At 34.1% G+C, this 22049-nt stretch overlaps 1 protein-coding gene across 8 annotated transcripts in view; it reads left to right on the forward strand.

The window, feature by feature from the left end:
* Window positions 1-22049, forward strand: part of RNF13 (ring finger protein 13) — a 139792-nt gene that overhangs the window by 45197 nt on the left and 72546 nt on the right. For 6 of the 8 annotated variants that reach the window (XM_039855073.1, XM_039855077.1, XM_039855078.1 and 3 more), the window contains one exon: window positions 16224-16349. The exons of the other annotated variants lie outside the window; for them this stretch is intronic. In XM_039855073.1, the coding sequence (XP_039711007.1) occupies window positions 16224-16349 (126 nt within the window). The remainder of the gene's footprint in view (window positions 1-16223; window positions 16350-22049) is intronic. 8 annotated transcript variants of the gene reach the window in all.

Consider the following 22049-nt stretch of genomic DNA (forward strand, 5'->3'; position numbering starts at 1 on the left):
TAAAAGCTTTCAGTCTTTCATCACTGAATAGATGGTTAATGTGGGTTTTTTATATATGATCTTTATTATGATGTTAGTGTCTTTCTGTCTTTATTTTTTTTTCTTTTATTTTTTTAAATTTGTTGGGTGTTTTTGTCATTAAAGACTTGAAATTGGTCAAATTCTTTTTCTACATTACTTGATGATTGTATTTTTTCCCCCCGTTATATTCTGTTAATGTGGTGTATTACATTGATTATCTTTCGTATATTGAACCATCTTTGCATTCCAGGAACAAGTCCCATCTGGTTGTGGTGTATAATACTTTTAATTTGCTTTTTAAGTAGGTTTGCTAGTACTTTTTGCTTCAGTATTGATAAGGGATATTGGTGTATAGTTTTTCTTTCTTATAGTGTCTTCGTCTGGCTTTAATATTAGGGTAATGCTACCATCACAGAATATATCAGGAAGTATTTCTTTCTCTTCAATTCTTTGGAAGAATTTGAGAAGGATTGGTGTTAATTTTTCTTTAAGTATTTGGTAGACTTCATCAGTGAAGCCATCTAGTCCTAGATTTTTGTTTCTTGGGAGATTTTTGATTATCGATTCAGTCCCTTTACTAGTTATAGGTCCAGTCAGATTTTCTATTTCTTTATGATTCAGTTGTGGTAGTTTGTGTATTTCTAGTTAGTTTTTTTCATTCCATCTAGGTTATTCAATTTTTGCTCTATAATTGTTCATAGTACACTCTTATGAATCTTTCTTATTTCCCTCTTTCTTTTGTAATTTTAGTGATTTGCATTCTCTTAGTAAACCAAGCCAATAGTTTGTAATTTTTGTGATTTTTGAAGAGTCAACTCTAGTTTTCATTTATTCTCTATTTTTTTTAATTCCTATTTTATCACTGTTTTAATAATTATTTCCTTCCTTCTGCTAGTTTTGGGTTTAGTTCTTCTTATTCTTGTTCCTTAAAGTATAAAATTAGGTTGTCGATTTGTGATATTTCTTCTTTTTTCAAAGTAAGCATTTACAGCTGTAAATTTCTTTATTAGCACTGCTTTTGTTGCATACCCTGTTTTGGTATGTTGTCTTCATTTACATTTGTCTCAAGATATTTTCTAATTTCCCTTTCTATTTCTTCATTTTTTAAAATATACCCTTAGATTTGAACTTTGCCATGCTCTGTTTCAAATAAAGTCAGTTCCTTTAGGAAGCTCTTCTTAGAGGTCTTTGTTCTTAGGCACTGCCTCTCTCAGAGGGCAAACTTTCTGAGCCATTTTTCTAGAATTGGCTTCATCCAAAATGTATCAGTCTCACTGGTTTTCTTTCTAATCTAGGAAACTGCCTGGGCACTTACTGTTTCCTGTGCTTGTTCTTTCATTTCGAATATCTGTATCTACTGGATGATTGCCTATTTAAAAAAATATGTTTTTGTTTTTCCGTTACATTCTGCCTTATGTGCAGTGTGCTGTTTGGAGTCGGTCATCTCTGGTGTTCTGCGTTTGCATCTCTCAAGATGAATCCTGTGCCCTAGAGGTGAGCTAGGGTTAGGGTGTCTGGGCCCCAGTATTTTTAGCCTTGATCAGCCATTGCAATTTGGAGCTGGAGAGGATAAGAAATGGTGGTGATCTTTCTCTCTTGTTGAGATACCATGTTCTTTAACTGTGAGCTGAGGAGAGAAGAAACTTGTCATCTTTGCCACTACAATCCAGAGTGGAGCTTCCATTTTATTGAGCTCATGGTGTCAGGGGAGTAGATTATTCTTCAAGTGCTATAAACTTTTGATTTTCTTACTTCAGTTTTTCTTTAGCATAAATTTCTCATCAACCTAATAATTATCATTCTTGGTTTAATCTAGCAGTTGTTTCGAATGAATAGGTTTTAGTCCTTTGAAATAATCTCTTTGATAATAAAGGTATTCTTTTATTTATTCCTCTTTCATAGATGTACTGTTTCAATATTAAGAGGATTTTTAACTTGAGACTTCTTTATATGGTTTACCTTATAAAAATTGAGTGATTACCAACTATATCAAATACTAGGGAAATATGTGCATTCAAAATGATCACCATATTCTGGGAGTATTTTCTCTCAGTCCTATCCGAACAATTTTACCAATATGAGTAGATGTAAGAATTACGTCCAGTATTTTATAAATTGAAAATGTGATAAATGTAAAACCAGGAAGGGTAATGTTACACTAGAGGTACTTGTGAGCAACAAGTACTTTATCTTACTCATTTCTGTTACAGTACAGTGTCTGTCATAGAATGTAAATTTCTTGAAGGCAGAATCTTTATCTCTGGGAGTGCTTGGCTTTTAGGAGGGATTCACTAAATATTTGTTCGATGAGTGAGTTTATCAGTAAAATAAAGAATTAAAACTGCAGTTAATGCTTCAGGTTGACATGTTAGGAATAAATTATGAAATAGAAAATGACCAAAATGTCCATAACTATATTGAACAGTTTGCTCTCTCATGTGTTCATTAATGTTCTTTAGCAAGCATGAAAAGCCATGTTTAAGAACCTGGTAGCCTGCCTGACCTTTGCTCTTTTTAGGGTGAATTATCTCATCTGTTTTCTACTTGACTCTCAATTCAGGATTTATTTTGCTATCTGATGATAGGAAGTAGATTGGATATATACTACCCTCTTGTGCTCATCCTCACAACTTGATGACTAGCTCATCTTATTTTGTATGTCTCTTTTAGGAATATTTTTCATGGTGGGTACATCATATAGAGCAGAGATGCAAAACTGTCAAAAGTTACTTGGCATCAAGAGGAGCATAACTTGAACCACAGCTGCCCATGATTATTCATAACTTCTTCAGTCAGTGTACATTTTGGCCTCACCACTATTTCCTAACCTTTCCTCTCTCAAATTGAACATATTTTACTAGTAATATTTGGCATATGTAATGTAATATGTAATATTTGGCAAGAGTAGATGCTAAGAGAATTTGCTTTGTAATAGAATCTGAAAATGAATGCTTGTGTAAAACAGTCTTTTCTTAAGTAAATGTATTGCTGTTAGTTGGAATAAAAACATTGACATAGATAAAAGTTTTACTGACTGGTTCTGTATATATAGAACTATCTTTGGTTTGATGCTACCATTTACCTTCTTGATACCTTGTAATTCACTCTTTAAGTAGGTTGAGCTTTTTTCTTTTCCAAGTGTATTTGTTTAGAAAAAATATCATAATGAAATGCAGTAATAAAGAATAATCATTAGTTTCATTAATCTCACTGAAATTATTTTCTTTTTGTGTTTATATTAAATTTGAAAGACTTTATTTTGGAGAAAAGAAACATTTGAGTAAGCTCTGGGTTTGACTGGTTGCACCATCATTTAGCAGCTGAGTATTCTCAGGTATGATATTTTCTTTGAAGCTTAAGTTTCTTCTTCTCTAAGACAGGGATGAACTCTGTGAGTTGTGATCCTCTGTTGTGAATATAAAGATATCTTTATTTTAGGGCTTCAGTTTATTTATGATAACTTCAACAGCAGCAACTAACTTGAAACACCAGTGGTTTGTAAACCACATTACAGACTTTTATAGAATCTAAAAAAAGAAGCCAAATAATAGGAGAAAATAGGAGGCTATAAGAAAAGGGAAAAAGGGTAAACTAGAATGCTAATAATTTTAACAAGCACGTGTGGACTTCTGACATAGAAGTGGATATTAGCACAGTGCCAAAATTATTAGAGTGCTGGGCTGAGAAGAGGGAAATCGGGAACTTAGTCCTGATTTAATCTTTGTCCTTGTGAAGATGAGCAGTGTGCTAAAGTGGGGAGAACATAGGCTTTTGGGTGAGTTACTGGGCTTCAAGTTTTGGTTTTATCACTGGGCAAGCTGTTCAACTTCTTTAAGTCTGTCTACTCATCTATAATAATACATATTCAAAGGACTAGCATGAAGACAGTGGCTGTTATTTATTGTTTGTCTTTTCTTTTATTTCGAGTTTAATTTTGCTCTTTTTTTTTCTAGTTTCTTTAGATGAACATTGAGGTCATTGATTTTGAGACCTTTCCTCCTTTCTATTGTAGGTATTTAGTACTATAAATTTCCTTCTAAGCACTATTTTACCTGTGTCCCACAAATTTTGGTAAGTTGTGTTTTTATTTTCTTTTGCTTCAAATGTTTAGGGCTAATTTGGCCTACTTCTGAGCAGTTGTCTTCTGAGGACTCTATGTGATCCTCTGCATTAGGAAGTTTTACCACCCTGGCTGATAGGAACATGAACTATTCCCAGTGTAAGCTCCAGGGAGTGTTCTTTACAATTTTTCTGATGGTTCTTTCTGAGTTTTGGTAGTTCCCTCACACACGTATGCAGATTACCATTCAGCCAAGGTCCTGAGTGGATGCCTTTATTACATATATCTGGAGCTTTCTCTCTTTGTAGCTCCTTCCTTCCCAGTACTGTGCCCCACAATATTTAGCTGCCTTGGCTTCCCCAGACTCTGAACTCTTCACCTCAGTGGGACCACCAGACTCTATTGAGTTCCCTTGTCCCGTTCTGAGTCCTGGAATCTCTCTAGCAGTGAGTTGAAGTATTTGTAGGGCTCATTTCATTTGTTTCCCTTCTCAAGAATCACTGTTCTGTCTTATTGTCCATTGTTTGAAAGCTGATTTTCATATCTTTTATTTGGTTTTCTAGTTATTTAAAGCAAGAGATTAAAACTAGCCCCTATTCATCATGGCTGGGAAGTGGAAGTTCAGCTTAGCATATAGTAGGTAATTGATAAATGCTAATAATAAAATTCTTTTAAAACGAATCACTCAAATTTTCATTGAGGAAGTTATTAAGGAGGGTGATATTAGAGCTTCATATCAATATTGTATAGATCTTAGGCTCCCGCCTTTTTTTGTTTTTAATCTCAGTTTTATTAATAAACTAGTATGGTAGTCTGGGGATTTTTAAATTAAAGCTTTGACATTTTTAGAATATTACTATCCAAATTTTGTTTCTAATGCTTTTTGAACTTTTTAGAAATGTCTTAAAAATTACATAGTTGGTCTAAACAATATTATATTGCTGACTTAGCACTTTTAATGATTTCAGTTATTAATGGGCTTATTGTATTTTTATGATACCTTTTAATCAGATTTTATTAAAATCTAAAATCTAACTCATTGATGAAATATATGACCAAAAAGGTTATAGATGAGAATTCTAACAGAGTATATAAGTGAGATGTAACTTCGAGATGGAAGATACTGTAACTGCTCTGAATCCTGCACAGAAGTAATATCTAATTTGTGCGGAGGGTTTTGAAAACCTTTCTTTCAATGCAGTTAAGGGCTTATTAACTTTTAATTCGTATGTAACCCTCACATTTCTGTGTTATTCACTATTTTCCCCAGTGATGTGCAGAAAGACGAAGTTATGGCTGTCAGTTTTGCAGGTGGCATCAAACTTGAAATGGTTAATATACTAATATTTTGCCCTTGAGTTTTAAAAGATAAGTACTGAAAACAGTAAAAATATAGCTTAGTAGCAACACGTCAAAAATTTGTTGAAACAACTGTGATGTGTTTGCCAGAAACCTAATTGGGCATTATAGTGCATCAATAGAATTATAATGTATGGAACTGGTTAAAAAGTAGTAATTCCTAGCCGTTGTTATATTGGTCAGATCATTTATAGTAGTGTGTTCAGTTTTTGGCACCCAACTGAAATATGATAAAGTTTAAGAACAAAGTCAAATACTACTTTTTCTGTTACTGCATCCCATAGTTACAATGATTTTTTGTGTTCTTTGCAGTTGTGCTACATATTGTTTATACTTCCTTTTCTCTTATTGGATCTGTTAATTCTTTGCAGGTGTTAATTACTTGGGTAGGGACTCAGTCTTATCCATCTTAATATTTAACAGAGCCCTCATGAAATGAGACAAATGTATTCAAAGCATAGTGTTAAAGGAACTGAATATAAATAATAATTAAAGGATTTTTTACTGCATAAGAGAAATTTTCAACTATTTGTGAAAAAGTAATTATGTGTTCCCTATATGTGAAAGCTACTGGTAGAGTTTGGAAGAATAATCTAATAAAGAATTAGAGAAAAGGGCAGTGGATATTTTTAACATTCTAAAAAGTCAATATAAATAAATTCATATGTCTTACATTAGGAAAATATTAGCTAATAAAGCCTGATTGATCATCAGTATAACTCGTTTTGGTCTGCGTTGGAATGTAAAATTTTGACAAAAAAGTTGACACCTTCATTATTTGAAGTATTTGTATCATACTTTTTTCCACTTCTTTTTTTATTAAGTTTATTGGGGTAACATTGGTTGATACAATTATAATTTTCAGGTGTACATTATAATTTGACATCTGTATATTCTATTGTGTGTTTTCCACCTAAAGTCCATTTTCCTTCAGCTACCATATATTTGAGCCCCTTTACCCACTTCACCCTCCATCTACTCCCTCTATGCTTGACCTCCTTTAATTGTCTACCCCTCCTCCCCCACCCCCTACACTCTGGTAACCACTAGTCTTATAGTCCATGTCCATGAGTCTCTGTTTGTTTCTCCTGTTCATTTGTTCCTTTTAGGTTTTTTTTTCCCACTTATAAGTGATATAATGTGATTTTCAGCTTTTTCTGTCTGGCTTATTTAGGTTAGCATGATTATCTTGAGGTCCATCCATGTAGTTGCAAATGGCAGTATTTCATCTCTTCTTATGGTTGAGTAATATTCCATTGTATATATGTACCACAGCTTCTTTAGCCAGTCATCTATTGTAGGACACATCATTTGCTTCCATGTCCTGGCCACTATGAATAATGCTGCTATGAACGTCGGTGTGCAAGTATCTTTTTGGATATGGGTTTTAAAGTCTTTCTTCGTTGTTGTTAATTATTTATGCCTACAGCCCCTGGTCTTCCTAGGTAGTCTCCCATCCAAGTACTAACCGACCCTGCTAATCTTCCAAGATCAGACAAGAACTTGTTCAGGGTAGCATGGTGGTAGACCATGGACTGTGGCTCCACTGGGGCACGAACCCAGGACCTTCTGCGTGTAAAGCAGACATGCTCACCGCTACACTATGGAACCACGTCCGAGTTTTCAAGTCTTTGAGGTAAATACCTAGTAGAGGATTGCTGGATCATAAGGTAGATCAATTCTTAGTTTTTAGAGGAACCTCCGTACTGTTTTCCATAGTGGCTGTACCAGTTTGCAGTCCCACCAGCAGTGTATGAGGGTTCCTATTTCTCCACATCCTCTCCAGCATTTGTTACTACTTGTCCTGTTGATTATAGCTACTCTAACAGGTGTGAGATGGCATCTCATTGTGGTTTTGATTTGCATTTCCCTAATAGCTAGCGATGTTAAGTATCTTTTCATATATTTGTTGGCCATTTGTGTGTCCTCTAGAGAGAAGTGTCTGTTCAGGTCCTCTGCCCATTTTTGATTGGATCATTTGTTTTGTTGTTGTTGTTATTGAGTCATATGAGTTCTTTATATATTCTGGATCTTAGGCGCTTGTGGGAGGTGTTGCTTGCAAATATATTTTCCCATTCAGATGGTTGTCTCTTAACCTTGTTGACGATTTCTTTTCCTGAGCAGAAGCTTTTTAGTTTGATGTAGTCCCATTCATTTATTTTAGCTTTTACTTCCCTTGCTTCGGAAATCAAATTCATAAAATCCTCTTTAAATCCAAGGTCTTTGAGTTTAGTTAATATGTTTTCTTTGTGCATTTTATTGTTTCAGGTCTTATATTCAGGTCCTTAATCCATTTTGAGTTAATTTTGGTGTGTGGTGATAGACAACAGTCTAGTTTCATTCTTTTGCAGGTGGCCTTCCAGTTTTCCCAGCACCATTTATAGAAGAGGCTTTCCTTCCTCCGCTGTATGTTTTTGTTGAAAATGATTTGTCCATACAAATATAGATTTACTTCTGGACTCTCGATTCTGTTCAACTGGTCTGTGTGTGTGTTTTGCTGCTAATACCATGCCGTTTAGATTACTATCCCTTTGTAGTATAATTTGAAGTCGGGCAGAGTGATGCCTCCAGCCTCATTCTTTTTTCTCAGGATTGCTTTGGCAATTCGGGATCTTTTGTGCTTCCAAACAAATCTGATGATTTTTTGTTCCATTTCTTTAAAAAATGCCGATGGGATTTTGATGAGGATTACATTAAATCTGTATAATGCTTTATGGTCATTTTAACTATGTTGATTCTTCCAACTCAAGAACACAGAATATCTTTCCATTTCTTTGTATCTTCTTCGATTTCTTTTAATAAGGTCTTGTAGTTTTCATGATATAGGTCCTTCACATGTTTCGTTAGATTTATTCCCAAGTATTTTATTCTTTTTGTTGCAATTACAAAAATTATTTTTCTCACTTCTTTTTCTCACTTGTTTTTTTGTTATTAGAGTATAGGAACGCTATGGATTTTTGAACATTAATTTTGTATCCAGAAACCTTATTGTATTTGCTTATCGTTTCTAGTAGTGTTCTTGTGGAATCTTTAAGGTTTTCTATATAGAGAATCATCTGCAAATAGTGACAGTTTGACTTCTTTGTTTCCTATTTGGATGCCTTTTATATCTTTCTGTTGCCCGATTGCACTTGCTAGGACCTCCAATGTTATATTGAATAACAGTGCTGATAGTGTTGACAGCCTTGCCTTGTTCCTGATCATAGAGGGAAGATTTTTAGTTTTTCATCATTAAGTATAATGTTGACAGAGGGTTTGTCATATATGGCCTTTATTATGTTAAGATCCTTTCCTTCTATACCGATCTTGTTAAGTGTTTTGATCATAAATGGATGCTGGATCTTGTCGAAGGCTTTTTCTGCATCTATTGATATGATCATATGATTCTTTATTTTTTAATTTGTTTATATGGTGTATCACATTAATCGATTCGTGTATGTTGAATCATCCCTGTGCCTCTGGGATAAAGCCCACTTGATCGTGGTGTATAATCTTTTGAATATGTTGCTGTATTCGGTTCGCTAGTATCTTATTTAGGATCTTTGCATCTGTGTTCGTGAGGGATATCATGAACATGTAGTTTTCTTTTTGTGTGTTATCTGTACCAGGTTTTGATATCAGGGTAATATTGGCCTCATAAAATGAGTTGGGAAGTGTTGCCTCCTCTTCGATTTTTTGGAAGAGTTTGAGGAGAATAGGTATTAAATCTTCTTTGAATGTTTGCTAGAATTCACTGGTGAAGCCATCTGGTCCTGGACTTTTACTTTTTGGTAGGTTTTTGAGGATTGTTTCAATTTCCATACTGCTGATCGGTCTATTTAGATTTTCCAGTTCTTCTTGATTCGGTCTAGGAAGGTTGTATTTTTCGAAGTACTGGTCCATTTCTTCTAGGTTACAGAATTTGGTATTGTGTACTTTTTCATAGTGTTCTTGTATTGTACGATCCTTTGTATTTCTGCGGTGTCTGTTGCAATTTCCCCTCTTTCATCCCTGATTTTGTTTATTTGTGTCCTTTCTCTTTTTCCTTTAGTGAGTCTAGCCGAGGGCGTGTCAATTTATTGACCTTTTCAAAGAACCAGCTCTGTTGCATTTATTTTTTCTATTGCTTTTTTGTTTTCAATTTCATTTATTTCTGCTCGAATTTTGATGATTTCTTTCCTTCTGACTTTAGGCTTCATTTGTTCTTCCTTTTCTAGTTTTTTAAGATGAAGCGTTTGGTTGTTTATTTGGGCTCGTTCCTGATTTTGAAGACAGGCCTGCGATGATATGAACTTTCCTCTTATGATCGCTCTTACCATGTCCCAACAGTTTTGATATGCTGTACTATCATTATCATTATCATTCGTTTCTCTGTATCTCTTGCTCTCCCTTTTTATTTCTTCTCTGACTCAGTTATTCTTCAGTAGCATGTTGTTTAATCTCCATGTATTTGTGGTTCTTTCCACTTTCTTTTTACAGTTGATCTCTAGTTTCAAAGCATTACGATCAGAGGGTATGGTTGGCATGATTTCAACCCTCTTGTATTTGTTGAGGCTTATTCTGTGTCCCAGTATGTGGTCAATCCTTGAGAATGTTCCTTGTGCACTAGAGAAGAATGTATAAGCAGCTGTTTTGGGATGGAAGGCTCTATAAATGTCAAGTATGTCCAGTTGGACTAATGTGTCATTTAAAGATGTTATTTCCTTATTGATTTTCTGCTTGGATGATCTCTCAATATCTGACAGTGGGGTATTTAGGTCCCCTGCTATGATAGTGTTTTGGTCTGTTTCTCTCTTTAGTTCTGTTAGTAATTGCTTTACATATTTCGGGGCTCCCCGATTGGGAGATTGGGAGCATAGATATTAATAAGTGTTATGTCTTCTTGGTGCATGATTCCTTTTATCATTATGAAGTGTCCCTCGGTATCTTTCTTTACCTTTTTGATTTTGAAGTCTATTTCTTCCAATATTAGTACCGCTACTCCCGCTTTTCTCTGAATGCCATTTGTTTGAAATATCATTTTCCACCCTTTCACTTTGAGTCTATATTTGTCTTTGGAACTGAGATGTGTCTCCTGGAGGCAGCATACGGTTGAGTTTTGTTTTTTGATTCAATCTGCAACTCTGTGCCTTTTTATTGGTGAGTTCAGTTCATTTACATTTAGGGTAATTATTGCAATATGAGGTCTTCTTATAGACATTTTATCTTTTGCTTTCTGTGAGCTCGGTGTTTTCATTGCTTCCTTGTCCTAGTGTTTGTTTTTGTTTTTTTTTTCTTTTGGTTGGCTTTGTGGGTTTTGCCTCTGGTTCTTCTTGTTTTATGTTATATATTTCAGCTATGAATCTGGTGTGTGGTTACCATTATAAATATGAAAAAGATAGTTATATACATATACAGTCATCCATTTTCTTCTGCGTGTGCCTTATCTCCTTTCCCCTTTATGAATTTGGATCTTTGAATCTTCCCTTTTCAGTCATTGTTATCTCAGTTTATCCCTATGTATGCTGAACGTTCATTACTATCTTGCTGTAGCTATTTTCTTCTTATTAAGCTTATAATGCCCTGTTCTTAGTAAGGGTTACACTTCTCTGCTTCTATTTGCCTGATAGTCACTTTACTCCTAATTATGTATTTTTTGTTTGTTTGTTTTAGTTGAGCTGACATCTTTCAGTATTTCCTATATTGCAGGCCTTGTAGGGAGAATTCCCTCAAGTTTTGTATGTCTGGAAAGGTCTTAATTTCTCCTTATCTAAAGGAGAGCTTAGCTGGATATATTATTCTAGGCTGGTAATTCTTTTCACTTAATAGTTTAAATATTTGATTCCTTTCCTTTCTAGCTTGTAAGTTCTGCGCTGAGAAGTCTGAGGATAATCTAAATGGGTTTTCCTTTCTAAGTTACTGTTTTCTTCTCCCTGGCTGCCTTGAGAATTCTGAGAATTCTGTCTTTATTGTTGATTTTTGATAATTTTAGTAGAGTGTGTCTTGGAGATGGCCTTTTTTCGTAGAGGTAATTGGGCGTTCTGTTGACATTTTGAATTCCAAGCTCCAGCTCATTCCTTAGATTTGGGAAATTCTCGTCAACTATTTCTGGAAATGCTTTCTAGTCCCTGCTCCTTTTCCTCACCTTCGATAATGCCCATTATTCTTATGTTTCCACTCCTGATGGTATTGTCTAGTTCTTGTATTTCTCTTTCATTATTTTTCATTTTTGGTTTCTGTCGTCTTCTTTCTTATTTATTTCTAGATTTCTGTCTTCGATATCACTGATCCTTTCCTTCATTTGGTCGACTCTATTTCCTAAGCTTGGTATTTCATTTTTAAGCTCTTGCAGTGTGCTTTTCATCTCCAGTTCTATTGATTCTTTTTGAGGGTTTCAGTCTTCTTGTTCTGCTCATCTAGGTGTTTTTTCAATTCCTGAAATTGTTGATATGACTCGTTTTGAAACTCACTGAGTTTTTTCAGAAGTACCATTTTGAATTCTTTGTCATTTAAATTGCATATTTCTATGTCTGTAAGCTTACTTTCTGCATAGTTTTTTTTTCTGAGATAGTTTTTCTTTATCACCTTGGTCGTTCATGAGGTTTAATGGACTATTTCTCAGCCTGGGAATTAATGGAAGTGTATTCTGTTGTTTTCCCTCAAGAAGATTTATTATATAAAGGTCTCTCTTTAGCCTGTTGCAAAGAAGGCACTTTTTTTTTATTTCTAGTAGGTGGCATCTAAGCCTCTTGGATTCCTGCTTTATGTAAAACCTTAATAATGACTTTTTTATTTTCTTACAGATATTTTATCATGCTTGCTACTCTCAATTTCAGTTCCTGTCAGTGTCAGGGACAGTCTAGGCAGTGTTCGCCCAGATTCCCCTGGGGGAGGGGCCCTCTGGGTTGGAGGATGAAAACCTGGGCTCAGCATCGGCTTTGCAACCTGGCTGGCAAAAATTAACTGCTATTTCTCTGCGGGTCCGTCCAGCTTCTCTGCTCTCTGCCCTGATGACTGGGCCCTGCTGCCGACTGCGTATAAGTCCCGGCTCCTCCAGGCCGGGTTGTTACGGGAAGTCGCCACATCTTCACCTGTCCTCCTCCTGCAAGGAGCTCCGGAGGCTGCGCGAGGCAGCTTCTTTATTTCTCCGAGTCCACCGCTGGACACCCGGGGTTCTGACCTATGGTAGCTCTTATGCACAGATCCCACGCTCAGACATGCTGGTGTGCAGTTTGGGTGTTTTTTGTTGAGTTTCAGATGTTCAGCTTATTGTTGTTTCAAGGGGAGAGATCTGGGGATGTCTCTCACTCTACTTTGTTTACAAAATCTTTAATCAGATTTTGAAATCAGCTTTAATTGCCTTTTGAACTAACATTTTTTGCCAGCTCATTTCTGTAAATGTGCATTCCTCTTCTTGTTGCCCATTTTGTTCTTCACCTAGTCTCTCTTGTGGAGGCTGTGTAGCATAGCATAGGGAGTCAGACTTCCTGGGATTCCATGCTTGCTATGTGTAATTTTGGGCTAGTTACCTTTTTTGACTTAGATGATAGCAATGGTAGTTATCTCTCATGGGGTTATTGCAAGGATGAACTGGATTAGAACATGTAAAGGGTATAGTGCTTGACATAGTGTTGAGTGCCATGGTCTCAGCAATTATTAACCACTTGCCGTTATTGCAGTTGTTAATTATTAATTCATAACTTTAGATATTCACTAATATAACAACTTATGACTTCTCCCCCTTCTTGCTTTTATTTTTATACTTTTATGAAGGGAAAGATGAACTGCTGTCTTGCTTTCAGCATTTTTGTTGACATGATCATTGCATATACTCTTCTTAATTTTGCTCATATGCTGTTTGCCATTCAGTGCAAGCTGAAGGGAAGGAAAGTGTAAGGCTTTTTTCAGCCCGAAGTGATCTTTTAAACAAAACCACTTTATTAAATAATATATATCTTTATGAGTTTACTAATTAGTATAATTTATCAACAAAAGTAATTTTTCTTGAAACATTGAAATTCTGAATATCTTTTGAAGCATTAAAGCAAAATTGTATTTAGTGTGATTTTAATGTTTAGATTATTTGACATTCCACTTAAAAAGTGATAACCCAAACCTCTTTGGAAAACTTCTTGGTAGTATTTACTAAAGCTTAATACTCTATGATCCAGCTTAATATCTTATGTTTCTTCTGTGTACATACTTACCAGATATGTACATGTGTTCGTGAAAAGACTTGTACTAAAATGCTTATAATAGCACTGTTTTAATAGCCCTTACCTAGAAATTACCCAGATGTTCATCAACTGTAGAATAAATTCTAGCATATCCACACAATGTAATACTATGTAGAAACAAAAATGAAAGATCTTCCTAGTACATCTCAACAGGATGGTTGCTCAGCAGTAGAGTTTGGATCTCACAAATACAGTACTGAGAGAAAGAAGTCTAAGAGCACTTACTATACTATCTGGTTCTGTTTATGTCAAGTGTAAAATTTGGCAGAACTAATCTAAGCTGTTAGAAGTTCATGCAGTGACATAGGAGGTGGGGTTTGGAAGTAGTGACTGGCAGGGAGGGTGAAGGGACCTTCTGAAGTGCTGTTAATGTTCTGTTTCCGGATACAGGTGTGTTCAGTTTGTGAGAACTCATCAAGCTGAAAATTTTATTTTGTGCATTTTGCTTTATGTATAGTCATAAAAGCTTTTTAAAAAATCAACATATTTATATATTGTAAACCTACTGCATTATACATTTGATGATAATTGAGGTGCTAGTCTGCATCATTTTTGTCCAGCATCCTTGTTTAATAATCAGAAAATTACAACGACAAAGGGAAGAAGGGTGAGCATCAGTCTCTGAGTCTCCTTGGCATTGGGCTTCCTACATATTATTGGCATAAAGTGCCTCTGTCAGAAGATAGAGATGAAGAGGATTTTGATCACAGAGCAAGCGTCCTTTTAATAAGAAGGGATTGGCCCCGGAGGGTGACTTGGTTTAAGGCAGCACCTCTTGGCCACTCCTATTTAAGAATCCAGAGGCTTCTGCCAGATTAATTGGCAAAGCCCATTAAGCAACCTCGTAGACTTTGTGGATGATGAAACAAAGTAAATTTGCACTTAGGTTTAAGTGACTCACATCTGAGGGAAGAATAGAAATCAATAAGCTATTTTAGCAAGTTATTATTTTTAGCATAGTCCAAAGGAAAGATAATATTTAATAATCTAAGACTTCTTTTTTAAAGACTCCAGTCTATTTTTCATTATGCAAAAAGATTGTTTTTTTGGACTTTTAGCTTATTGTGTATTTTTTTTAATATATTTTAAGTTTAAAAATAATAACATACTTGTCGTAACACATTCAACAATACAGAAATGATGAAAAGCAAAACCTTTGTAAAGTTGTACTTGTAGACCCTTTTTTTGTTTTGTTTTTTATTATCCATTTTAACATCTGAAATTGGGATTGTCTTTCAATTTCTGTCCACCAGGTGGCAGTCATGATAAAGCTATCATCACCAGGACATGGGAAATTTGGCCATAGCTTGTTCATGTTGTCTTCACTTCAGTCGAGTAATATATCTTATTAGTACTACATGGTTGAGTTTAATTCTTGTTATAAATGTATTGAAAATAACTGTACTATGTTATTTGTCATTAAAGCAAAAAGTGTGTGTGCGCAGAAAGATGCTGAAAAGGCAGCAAGGTATAAATTTAACGAGTCAAGTAAATATTCATTGTTAGAATGATAACCACAGTTCTATTTCTCTGCAAAGTAAAACCAAACACTTTATAGAATCAAGAAGAGGAACTATTCTGTGAGTAAGTAAAGGTGTGCTGCATTTTATTCCTGATATATATGCAAAAACATTTCTTATCACAAAACTAAGCAGTACAACTTAAGGCAGGAGAAACTGCCAAATCCTGTGGAATAGACAGTTGGTGTGACTGGTAGACTGTACAGACTATTGTTGAGGCCCTGTGTCATAGCTTTAATTGCTCGTTTCTTCTTATAAATGAATTTAACGATTGTGATCATCGTTTTATGTTTATTCATTGTCTTATGTCTATTGAGATAGTTATTTGGTTTTCCTCTTTTAATCAATTAATGTTATATTTTACATTGATTTATATTCTGATATCAAACTATCTTATGTTTCTGAGAAAGCAACTTACTGTTTTCTTTTTAAATTAATAATTATCTTGTGGACATTTTTTCAATGTTATATATATAGATTTACCTCATTCTTTTTAATGGCTCCATTATTTTTCTATCGTATGAATATACTATTCTTTTTTAAATGGCTGCCTTATTGGTGTGCATGGGTTCAAATTTTTGCTATTAAAAACAATGTAGCAGAGAACATCTTTCTATGTATACCTTTATTTACTCAGGCTAGTGTTTCTATAGAATAAATTCTAAGAATTCTGTGCATTTTTATTGTTTGATAACAAATTTAAAAATTTATTTAAAAAAAGTATTTGCTTGGTTTAGAAAAGTCAGTCATTAACTATACCAACATGCTAATAGTGGTTGTCTTTGGGGTGATGGATTTAGGTGTGATTTTTTTATTTGTAACTTTAATAGTAAAAACAGAACCTACTTTAAAAAAACAGAACCTACTTTAAATGCTTATGAAACCAAACACTACTTTAGAAGCTCTGGGATTGTGAACAATTGGAGGGTAGGAACTGGTGAGTTGCCAGATAGTTCATCTAGCAGAATACAAAACATATGAAGTAAGTTCAAAAGATGTTTATGGAAGAAAGTTGAATTGATTTTTTGGGTTTAACAGAGAAAAAACTTATTACCTATTCTTTTTCAGGGTTTCTTGATTAACTCAAAACCAGAGAATGCTTGTGAACCCATAGTGCCTCCACCACTAAAAGACAATTCATCTGGCACTTTCATCGTGTTAATTAGAAGACTTGATTGTAATTTTGATATAAAGGTAATGTTTGCTTTTTAAATTTTTTTGCTCTTGTTTGTTTAGTTAGCAACTTAACTACTCCCTTATTTCAGAAAAGATTTAAGTTTCCACAATTTGTTCAGATTAAAAAAATGAAAGGTGTGAGGACAAAAGGAAAATGAGGAGATAGTAAAGGCAAAAAAATACAGGAGCAGGTTTACTTAATTCTTATTCATTTGCTGCAGAATTTATTCTCAACTTTTAGCAGCCAGTACAAAGAGGAAGACACGATCAGTTTCATGATTCACGATTTTAGTAAGATTGACGACAAACAAATTGACTAGATTATAAATAATTACTATTGGTCCTAAGAATTTCCAGGTGGTTGTTGCACATCTTTGAACTGTGATTGAATAGTGGAGTCTTGCTTGATTTAACCTGGGAATGGAATAATTGAGTTTTAGTTTTATGCCTTCACCCTTCCAGTTTTAGTACTACACCTATACCTATATCTATGTTGACATTGGGATTTCTCTAATTTAATAAGCTGACCCTGTCACCTGTATAAATTTTGTTGCTCTGGAGTGGGTTAAGCTGACATTCAGGCAGTAAACACAGTTTTGGCCATAGGACCTCCCTCACTATCTCACTATCATTAGTGCTATTCTAAAGATGTATTTTTTTGATACTTTTAATACTGTCTTTACAAATCTGTTTTTGGATTGGCCTTAGCAGAAGAGCCACATTGAGGCCTGTATCAAATAAGTTTTTATGTTACTTTTACTTTACTACCTGAGACCGGAGTGTCATATAGTGTCTCGCATGTATCTTAGAGAATAGACACAGGATATTGTTTCACATACTTTCCATAGCATCAAGGAAAGGCTGCCATGACTCCTGCTGTGCCTACATTTTGTTTCTGTTTCTTTCATTTCATGAAAAAAATGATACATCGATGATAAACTTATTAAAGGAAAAAAATAATAACTGTAAAGGGATCTGAAAATGTAGAGCACTTTGTAAATGATAGTGTTACTACTGTACATAAGTTCCAAATCTGAACTCTCAATTGCCTTTAAATGGGAAATAAATTAGAACTTGAAGTCCCATGTAGTAGATTTCCTTCTCTTCAGTTATGTTGTTTATAGTAGTTTGAATTTAAAACATTTTAAAATTTGATCTAAAACTAAGCTATAATTACAGATCATTGCCACAAAAATGAAATATTATTGTAATATTTTATTTCTGGCCTCTAAGAGATTAAAAATAAACTAAATCTGCTGATTCTAAGGTTTATTGTTCTATAATTCTATGTAATTTTTGGCTCAGTTCAGTCTTTAGTAACTGGAAACCAGAATATCTTTTTAGAAAATTTTAAATTTTTTTGTAACTTTTTTAGGTGAGAATGGGAGATGGTTCACTGCAGAATTTAGGGAAATACTGTCATTGAGTATTTTTGATGGTGAAAACACAACTCAGGAATGAATAAGTAGGCATGTTAGTCCTTTTATCCCTTCAATGGGTCTTCATCATGAGTCCTTCTAATGGAGCTTTAGGATTCACTCCATCTTATCTCTTTTCACTTCCTGCCTTGAATTTTATGTTGCAGCCATACTGCCTCCTTGACGTCTCTCACCTTGCTCTGCCATGGTGACTACACCTTTGTGCCTTTATATTTACTATTTTCCTTGCTCAAGATCTCTGTCCAAGACTACCTTTACCACCTCTATTTCTGACTGTTTCATCATTGAAGTGCTAGTTGAGGATGTTAACTCCTCTGGAAGCCTTACTTTTTTTTCTACTCTCTCTGGCAGAACAAATCATTCCAGCTTAATGTACCACCCTTCCACTCTGTAAATACCTCCTTATTGCTCTATCACATTATTTTTTTCACTTATATGCGACTTCACTATGTTTAGAGTGTATGTTTTAATTATATTAATATATCTCATTTGTATCATAGTGCATAGTAGGAGAACAATAAAGATTTTGTTAAATCAAACTATTATATAGTGGTAAGCCTTCTACTTATGTGCATGATGCATTCTTTAAAAATACGTACATATAAAAAAATGTAAAAACATTTCAGTTGAAGAGTTTCATCTTAGAAAGGAAAATGTTAAAAATTTCCTATTATCTCTCACTATGTAGACATAGTTTTAATGGGTAAAGTTCTAGTCCATCGTATATGTTCTTTAACTTTATTTTTCCTTCATAAATAAACAACTATATTATATCTATTTAAGGCTAAAGATTACTTACTCATGTCATTCCTAATGATTTCTGTCTTTGTCTCAGTTGTATTAAATTTATGCAACATCAGTTTACAGGGGAGACCTTGATTTTAATCGAGGTCTGGAAACAGGCTGCACTTATTTAAATCCCGTCTTTATAATTTATTAGTAGTGTGATCTTTGGCAAGTTATTTTACCTCTGTGCCTCAATTTCTTTATCTATAAAATAGGAATTATAATGTTTCCTACATCATAGGATTTTTATGAGGATCAAATGAAATAATCATCATTAAATGCTTATTAAATAGTTCCTTGCACACTGTAAGTAAGCAGTAGATATTAGCCATTGATGTTTTATGCTTTTTTACCATTGGTGTAAAATTGAATAAGGGTGATGATGGCAAAGATGCTATTGTATTAGGCTAAGTTCCATAATCTGCTGTCTGCAAGCCGAAGAACCAGGAAAAGCCAGTGATATTCACTGTGAGTCTAAAGACCTGACAACCAGAGAAGCTGATGGTGTAAGTCTTAGAGTCCTAAGGCCCAAGAATTATAATTTAGCTATTACTCTAGCTCATCTAAAGAGAAATTGGGAATTTGCCCTCCCTTCACCTTTTTATTTTTTATTTTTGGGCCCTCAGTGAGTTGGATGGTGCCCACCCACATTGGTGACGGATGAACTTCCTTATTCAGTCTACTTAATCAAATGCCAGTCTCTTCCAGAAACCTCCTCACAGAGACCCCAGCATAATGTTATGCCAGCTTTCTGTGTATTTCTTCACCCAGTCCAGTCGACCTACAAAATTAACCATTACCTTTCAGAAACTAAATTACTGGCTTATAAGTCAAATTGTGATATAGTTCCTCAATGTCAGTTGATGTGAAAAATTTCTAATTTGGCTTATAAAGGACAGTTTAATTTATATCAGTATGTAAGATTAAAATATAAGTTTCATAAATACACAATAAGAATTAGGGATCACTTACCAAAGTAGTATGAATTGATAAGGATAAATTCATCACAGTTACTAAAAAAACAAATGGAATCTCATCTCAGAAAGAATTTTCCTTCTAAGGGTAATTGCCTATGGATAGGCTATTAGCTTTATTAACTATAACCTTCAGATCAGAAATCTATGCTTGTATTTTCTGGGCATCTAAATTGATGATAATATACAGTATTTTATTAGGTATATAATGGAACCTAATTATTTATAATGTATGTATAGTACTTTTCTGAATTGAAAATAAATAGATTTTTGTAGATAATAAATAGTGGTTCATTTATGTATAGCCACAATTTTGTATGAATGCATCATCTTAAGAAAATAGAAAAGTAACTCATTTCCTTATCCTGATGTAGCAAACTGGGACTGAGTACTGAGAAAAGCTTAATTCAGCACTGTACAGAATGCTGCAGTTGATAGTAGGTACAAGGTTTTTTTTACCCCCATGCTTCCTATCCAAAGTGATACCTGAATTATCTCAGGCAAATGAGAATTGGCTCTATCTTACAGAGCTTTCCTTGGAGAAGGAACCCTTTCCATTATAGACAGCACAAGAGAATAACATAAAATAAAATTTTATCAAGATATTTTAAAAGATTATTGATGGTTGGTATTTCAGGGTTACTTTTTATAAATTCTTTAGATTTGTTTTGGAAGATGAATATTGTACTGTAATTAAAGAAACCTAGATGTCTTTTATTTCTTCTGTAAAAGTAAATGAAGAAGTGAAAATTATGTGCTACAATAAAAGAAACGGCAGATTTTCTATATAAAAACTATCCCAAGTATTTTGTGACTCAGAAATAGCCAAATAAGAACGCAGACATGCAATTAGTTGTTAGAGGATAGGAAATTGCATTGTTTGTAACATTCTAAAATAAAAAAGAGCATTGTTTTATTTTTATTTTTTTCATCTTTGGTTGAGAGAAGCACATTTGAGCTTTTTAATTTATCTTGCCCTGGAAAGATGCAGCAGACCTCATATTCAGAAGCAGTATTTGGATATATAGAATGTCCAGAAGTCCAGGAAGAACTGTTGATCAAACACTAGCTGTTATTCTAAAAACAATCATTTTTACTCACACTGACAAAAACTGTATCCTCTGAAAAATACAGCTCTTAGTGGAAAAGCAAAACATTTTATCTTTATACAGTGCAGTTCTTTTTGTGACAAAATATAATTGTTTGAAAATATTAGTTTTTGGTGAGTATTTGAAGTTAAAAAACATTACTGGCTCTTTGATAAATAAGGCTATCTTAAATCTTTTAACTAGAAAATGGCTTTTTAGCATTCTGAGGCAGAGAGTTCTCAGAAGATTTGTATTGGCATCTAAGTGGGAAATTTTCCATTAAAAACTATAAAAATATCTGGTTATTTCAAGAACATTAAAATAATCACTTAAAATAGAACTTTCTAGAACTGTACAAATGTCTGTTTATAAGCAGTTAAAGATTCGTTATCAGAAATCTACTTATTGTCATTACTGTCCAAGGTATTTCCACTATGTGGTTTTAATGCAAAGTAAACAATTTCTTTGAATAGTCAATTTACTTTACTATAACTGAACTCTAGGGAAGCTTGGTAAACAAATGGTGCAATGCATGTATTTCTGAATTTTATTATCATCTTATGCTCTGATAATTATTTTTGAAAAACCTGCCTTCCTGCAAAGCCATGTAGGCCAATTATCAAGAGGCTGAAAGGGCTTAGATATTATTTCCTCCACTCTTTTTTTTTTTTTTTTTTTGGTGGGGGGCATGGATAGAAATTGCATTTGGATTGTAGATGATAAAGAATATGTTGGTACTCATTTTCTGTTGGAATGTGACTTATACAAAACTTAGTTTGGGTACAAACCCCTACTTTACTTGACTTCTGCCTCTCTCTTAAGTAACATCTGTATTTTGTGTGTCCTCTCACCTAAACCTTCAAGAATTTACAAGACCCCATATGAGCTGTGCAGTCTTACCCGCTCTGTCTTGGTGTCTCTTATCTCTTTTATCTGCAATATCCTCCCTCTGCTTGTGTGTCTGGGGGAAATTAGGTCTAAGAGTATTGTTCTCTATCCAAAACCTTTCCTGATGTTTCTTCAAGGCAAAATAGATCACTTATTCTTTTATGTAGTACTTATTTAATCCCATGTCAATCTCTTTGAGGGAGAAGATAATGTTTTATGTTATATAGTTCTAATGCCTGATACATTGTATGGTAGGTAGTTGGTAGTTTATGTAACTGAGTAAATATGTGCTGAGTGAAACGAATATTAGAAAACTGTAAGGGCTTACAATTAAATTTAACTGGATGAGGGAATTAACAATATTATCAGAACCGTCTATTGGCTTCATGTTCATTTCACTCAATGCTCTTGGTATTTCTAAATCTAGATATTCATTTGTCCTACAAACATTTTTCTCTAGTTCCAAATGTTTTATGAAAATAAAGAGATTTCCATAAAGTTTTTGGATTATTTGGATGATAAAGTCATCATAATAAATAATAA

This window comes from Pteropus medius, unplaced genomic scaffold (assembly GCF_902729225.1).
Source record: "Pteropus medius unplaced genomic scaffold, Ma_sr-lr_union100, whole genome shotgun sequence".
In the NCBI taxonomy this organism is placed as follows: domain Eukaryota; kingdom Metazoa; phylum Chordata; class Mammalia; order Chiroptera; family Pteropodidae; genus Pteropus; species Pteropus medius.